The 6,595-nt window shown below is 45.2% G+C and overlaps 1 protein-coding gene across 1 annotated transcript in view; it reads left to right on the top strand.

The window, feature by feature from the left end:
- Positions 1 to 1,038: 1,038 nt before the first annotated feature.
- The window catches only part of Ddx10 (DEAD-box helicase 10), a 179,742-nt gene continuing 174,185 nt past the window's right edge, over positions 1,039 to 6,595 (top strand). Inside the window, exons 1-2 of the mRNA XM_036193779.1 lie at positions 1,039 to 1,342; positions 4,830 to 4,890. Of these exons, the coding sequence (XP_036049672.1) occupies positions 1,157 to 1,342; positions 4,830 to 4,890 (247 nt within the window). The 5' untranslated portion in view covers positions 1,039 to 1,156. The remainder of the gene's footprint in view (positions 1,343 to 4,829; positions 4,891 to 6,595) is intronic.

Raw genomic sequence — 6,595 nt, 5'->3', positions numbered from 1 at the left:
CATCCAATGTGTGCTTGTAGAGGTTCTATGTAAACGTGCCATGAAATCCAATTCATCAAAAACGAATTCACTTAAAAGAGAAACCAATTAGCTGGGCAACATTCATTTAATCCAGCACATCCCAGCACTCGGGAGGCAGAGGCAGGCGTATCTCTTTTACTTTGAGGCCAGCCTGTTCTACAGAGTGAGTTCTAGAACAGCCAGAGCTCTTATACAGAGAAACCCTGTCTTGAAAAACGGAAAAAAAAAGGAAAGCAATTGATTTGTTCAATATATTTTCTCTCTCTCTCTTTTTTAAAAAAGTTTTAACTGTCATTTTAATAACAGCATTTTAAGATAAATTCGGTCAGTTTATATCAGTACCTTCACTACTGTGGTTAGAGTCTGAAGGGCTGAGGAGAAAACTCTGAAAGATATACATGTCTGTTTTTATTCCTAGAGATGTACACTGTAGTAGAAGGAAATAAGTCATTAACTAGCAGATTTTGATAAATCTTTCTGCTCTCTGGGTCAAATAGGCAGAAAGAAGATTATGATTACAAACTATATATCCTATAAACGTGTAGAAGCGCGCTCTTAAATCTGAACCCAGAACAAATGGATAACAGTATTTTATTTCATTTTTTTATTTTTATTTTTTTATTTTTCGAGACAGGGTTTCTCTGTGTAGCTTTGCGCCTTTCGCTTTGTAGACCAGGCTGGCCTCGAATTCACAGAGATCCACCTGCCTCTGCTTCCCGAGTGCTGGGATTAAAGGCGTGTGCCACCACCGCCCGGCATGATAACAGTATTTTAATTTGGGATAGTATGACATCACCATGGTAGCAATAAGCAGCGCACATGCGCAGCTCCAAGAAGTCCCACCCCGCCCCCGCAGCTCCAGAAGCAGCCGAGCACTCCCAGTTCCCCTGAGCATGCTTCTCCGGGGGCCTTGAGGTTGCTCCGCCCTGCGGAAGCCAAATTACCAATCATAGCCCGCGCATTGATTGTCGTCATTAGAGTGTGCCCAACCTTTAAAGGCTTGGGGGCGGGCTCCCGTCCTGGCGCATGCGCTCCGGAGCGCTCTCCACACGCTGGTTTTGCGTCTTCTGTACTGTACCTGAGGCGAGAGGTGTCTCGCGTTAGAGGGGCGACTTGGGACCTGGTCGCCGCCACCATGGGTAAAACGGCTGATTCTCTGGGTCAGGGAACCCGCCCCGACCCGGTGCGGAGCTTCAATCGGTGGAAGAAAAAACACAGCCACAGGCAGAACCAAAAGAAGGAGCGGAGGAAGCAGCTGAAGAAGCCGGAATGGCAGGTCGAGCGCGAGGGGATCAGCCGCCTGATGCAGAACTACGAGAAGGTGAGACGGGCTTTGGGGAGCGCGGGTGGGCGCAGCGGGCCGGTGTCGTCGCCGCGGTGGTGGACATCGGGGAATGGTGGTGCGGGAAAGGGGCGGACCCGGCCAGGGAGGCCTCACTGGTAGTCTGTTGGGTGTCACTACCCAGGTCTGGCTCCTCTGCGTGCCACAGTTCTGGGAAAAGCGATAGAAATGCGGTAATACTCCGGGTAGGGACACTTAGTGCAGCAGTGATTACAGAGTAGGGCGGTAGTGGCAGCTGTGCAAAGAACATAGCGGATGGATGGAGGGAGCGCGGAGGATGTATGGTTCAGTAGAGTGCTTGCCCAGCATTCAGGAAGCCCAGGGTTCCATCTCCAGCTCCACATAAATGGGACACGTTCTGAGCATTGGGGGAGGTGGAGCCAGGGGGATCAGAAAGTCTTCCACAGCTTTATAGCAGCAAGTTCGAGGTCAGCCAGGGATACATGAAACTCTGTCTCAAAAACAAATTAATAAGATAATGAAATATGGAATGATATAAGAGAATGCTGTTCTTCTTGGGAAGTGCTTAAAATAATAGAAATAATATCATATCTACCTTTAAAAATACTCTCCATGTGTTTTATGTGTATTCTTTGCCTCTATCTTAGGTATGGATCTTAATATTCCATTATATTGATGAGAACAGTATAGTTTGGAGAGGATAAGACCTTGTCCTAATTTCTCACATCTAGTAGTATGGAATTGGAACCTAGACCTGTGTCTATTTCCAAGGCTGTGGCCTTTTAAGTTTTGCATTTACCTTCATCCCTTAGCATAATTCTGTTCTGTCTTATTTCCTTACTCCGTGTTTTTCAAATCAGTATAGAGAAACTGAGTTGGCTCATAGTTAACGCTTTGACAAGTGGACATCTCTTCCTGCCCTAGGCTTCTGCTCCTTAGGCATGTTACTTCCTTTCCTTCCCCATAAAACCCATGTATTTCAGCATTCATTACCTCACTTAGACTCTCTGTGAATGCCACCTTTGTAGTGTAGGGACTTAGTAGGTGCAATCATCTTGGAATTAAAGTCATTGCTTGTTACCTTGTAGCTTAAACAACAACAACAACAACAACAACAGTGAGATAAACTGTTGAGAGTTTAAGAGTTAGTTTGGGTGTTGAGTTCAGGTAATTTATGATTTTGTTCATCAGCTGTGTGACTTTGGTTATGTGTTACACTAGCTCCTCTCTTTAAAAAGTTTAGGAATAGCACCTACCTTCTAAGTTGTGATGAATTAGTAAAATACTATGCAGAAAGCATTATTTGCAATGCCTGTCATGCCTGTCATATAGAGATAATCAGTTAAAGAAGAAGCCATAAAAAACAAATTACTTTGGGGACAGGGTGTGTCTGTGATGTGGTGGTAGTGGCACACACCTTTAATTCCAGCACTCAGGAGGCAGAGGCAGTTTAGATCTCGGAGTTTGAGGCCAGCCTGGTCTATGGAGCAAGTTCCAAGACAGCCAAGGCTATGCACAGAAACCCCATCTCAAAAAACCACAACCAACCAACCAAAAAACAAAACAAAACAAAACAAAACAAAACAAAAAACAAAAAACAAAAAACAACACAAATTGCCTTTGGATTTTGTTTTGGACTGTGGCTAGAATTGCTTAGGGAATGTAGCCTTAGCCTTTGCTTGGTTTACACCTGTGGATCTGTGATTCCTTCTTTTGCTCTCCCCAGAGCTTTTCAGAGTTCACATCCTTATTTCTGCCTGTGCGGAATCTACACATTTGGGTCACAGGATACCATTAAGACTAGCAGTTATTATCTGCTCTACTCTACCGCAGCCTTCCTTCCTAAGTTTATAATCTAACTAGTTTTCTGTTGTCGTTGTAACACACTGCCATATACTTCTGGTTTAAAAGCTTATATTTTCATACCCCTGGAGTCCAGAGTGTGATATCACTTTCATTGGCCAAAAAATCCGGGTGTCAGCCAGGCCACCCATGCTGTCTTTGATAGCCTCTAAGGGTGAATCACTTCTTTTCCTTTTCCCTCTTGAGGTTACTGATCTTTGGTCTGGCTGGGTTGTAGGACAGTGTGTGAATGGGAGTGTGTGTGTGTGTGTGTGTGTGTGTAATGGTGAGGATGTGGAACATGTGGGACAGTATTATAGATGTGTGGGTAGGAAGGGGTGTGGAGTACCTATGGGTAGGATGTATGTAGGAGTGTGTGTATGTGGGGAGAAGGGTATGTGTGTGGGTTTGTTTGTGGTAAGGATGTGTGTGTAAAGGTGTGGAATAGGTGTGGGGGTGGGGTGGGTAAAGTGTGGGGGTGATTGAGAATAGAGTGAGTGTGTGGGAAAGGAGTCCTCATTGGGGGCCAGGGGAGAGTACCTTGGGATGGTTGGAGAGCTATGCATATATTTGGGAAGGGTGTGTGTGTGTGTGTGTCTGTGTGTGTGTGTGTTGTGTGATGGGGTGTTTTGGGAAAATACGCATTTGTGTGGGCAGTAGAATATATGTGTGTGGAGGATTCGGGTGTGAGTGAAATTTGTGGAAGGAGGAAATGTGCATGGGATCTGGAGTATTGGGATTATATATGGGATTATATTGCTAGCAAGCCACGGAGTCTATTTAATGAACAAAGGAATTTATTTGGGAGTTAACTCACAGGACAGAATCAAGGAGTTTGTCACAGGATCTTGGAAGGATGAGACACAGTCCAATGCTGTTCTCTCACGAGCTCTGCCCTGGTCCATTCCAGCATCCAAAGCCACGAGATAGCGAACCGAGAGCGCCTAAGTGCATTTCAGGTTTTAAGGGTCCCCCAGTGGCCACACCCCAGGGACATGTATCTCAAGGTCATAGGCAGGTGCAACAGTTACAGCAGCTGCCTCACTGGGGCAGTGCTTCAGGGCACTGCTCAAACAGCTCCCACTGCATAACGGGGGAGTTAGGGTATATGTATGTGAAGGAAAGGAAGGGGAAGGGTGTGCCGTGAAGGTTGGCGATGTGAGTAGGGGAAGTGGAGTGTGTGTGTGCACATGTGATAGAGAATGGTGCAGAACTGGGGAGTGAGGCTTATGAGAACATGGAGCTGTTTGTTTTAGTTCAACTGTTTTGTTCCCGAGTCACTGAGAGACTGTTACCATCAGCCATGCTATAGAGAAATGCAGCATGCTGCAAATGGTTTTAAGTCAAAATTTGACCTGGTGCTTGGAGGCAGATAGCTTTTTCTTTTGATTGAAGTAAATGGAACATTCTGTGGTGTTTTTATCCTTTTTATTCCATATGCATTAATATTTGTGCGGAAACAGGTGTTATCAGATGGGGGTGGGGGGGTCGAGGTCAAAAGTATAAGAGGGTGATTAAATGAGTAGCTTTTATTTAGAAGTGGTGGTTTGCCTCTAATTCTGCTATATGAAGGAGGAGCTAGGCAGCACAATGTAGGGTAAAGGTGGGGGGAGTGTATTATGAACTAATGAACATTATTTCTTTTATACAATCTTTTTTCCAGATAAATGTAAATGAAATCACAAGATTTTCAGATTTCCCTTTGTCCAAAAAGACATTAAAAGGTAGGTATATATGGTCATTTTAGAATAAATTGTTAGATTTATTCATGTCTTTTCAATTTTTTAAAAAGTGCATATGTATGTTCATGTGTATGACTGTATATGTGCTTGTGTGTGGAGGCCAGATGATAGCCTTGGGTATTATCTTCATGAAACCATTTATCTCTGTTAAGGCAGGGTTTCTCTCTCTCTTTTTTTTTCCATTTTTCTTTATTAAGAAATTTTCTACTCATTCTACATGCTATCCACAGACCCCCTATCCCTCCTCCCATCCTCCAGCCCTCCTTCCCAAGCCACCCTGTGTCCCCACACCTCCCAAATCAAGGTCTCCCATGATGAGTCAGCAGAGCCTAGGCAGGTCCAAGCCCCTTCCCACTGCACCAAGGCTGTACAAGGTGTCACACCACAGGCACTGGATTCCAGAAGCCTGCTCATAGACCAGGGACAGATCCTGATCCCCCTGCCTGGGTGCCCCCCAAACAGTTCGAGCCAAACAACTGTCTTCCATATCCAGAGGGCCTAGTCCAGTCCCATGGGGGCTCCACAGCCACCCGTCCACAGTTCATGGGCTTCCACTAGTGTGGCCGGTCATCTCTGCATGTCCTCCCATCATGATCTTGATGTCTCTCGAATGCAGAATCTCTCCTTTCTCATCAATTGGATTCCCAGAGCTCAGCCTGGTGCCTGGCCATGGATCTCTGCATCTGCCTCCATCTGTCGCTGGACAAAGGCTCTATGATGACAGCTAGGTTATTTGCTAGGCCGGACACCAGAATAGACTGGTCCAGGCACCCTCTGGACCACTGCCAGCAGACCAAGGTGGGGTCAACCTTGTGGATTCCTGAGAGCCTCCCCAGCACCCTGCCTCTTCCTATTCCCATGATGTCCTCATCTATCATGGTATCTTCCACCCAAGGCAGGGTTTCTCATTGACCTGGAGCTCATTCATTAGACTAGGTTGCCTAGCCATCAAGCCCCAGGACTCTTCCTGTTTTTACTTCCCAGTCTAGGTTGAAAAGCACACACCATATGTGGCATTTTTTGTAGGTCTTGGGGATTGAATTCAGGTCCTCATGCTTGCTTGTGAGGTTAGCACTTTACTGACTGAGCCATCTCTCTAGCCCGGTGCCTTTTCTTTAAGAGAAGACAGTTTAGGGAAAGGTTAACTTGAAAAAAAAATCTTTTGACATTTTTGGTATCATGAAATACCATAAATACAAGGCCTGCTTTTTTGGAACACTTTTGTTTTGTAGTCCAGGATAGCCTTGAACTCCCTCTATAGTCCAGACTATAGTCCTCAAAAACTCTGCACTCTTCCTGCCCAGCACGTACCATCAACGCTACCTCTAAAATACTGAATTTTAACCATTTCTATTTCCTGTTCTTTCTGGATTGGTTGAAGAAGAGTAGTTAGAAAGGATTAGACTGGAACTTGATGATTCTGTGAGTTGACAGGAGAACAAGCAAGCGTGTCTTACCTTTGCATTAGGTTTTTCAGGTTAGCTGTAACAAAATAAAAGCTTAAGTAGCAGACATTTTCTTCGAGTTGGTGGCTGGAAGTCCAGTGCTGAGACGCTGGCAGGAATAGTTCCAGGGCTGTAAGAGACTGTCTGTGATAGGCAGGCTTGCCACCATGACTTGCAGATGGCCTGTCTTTTGGAGTCACCTTTTTTTCTTTTTTGACGAAAATTGTGTATGTTTATGGTAT

The sequence above is a fragment of the Onychomys torridus genome, chromosome 7, assembly GCF_903995425.1.
Source record: "Onychomys torridus chromosome 7, mOncTor1.1, whole genome shotgun sequence".
Lineage (NCBI taxonomy): Eukaryota > Metazoa > Chordata > Mammalia > Rodentia > Cricetidae > Onychomys > Onychomys torridus.
This window is presented reverse-complemented; position numbering and strand designations above follow the sequence as displayed.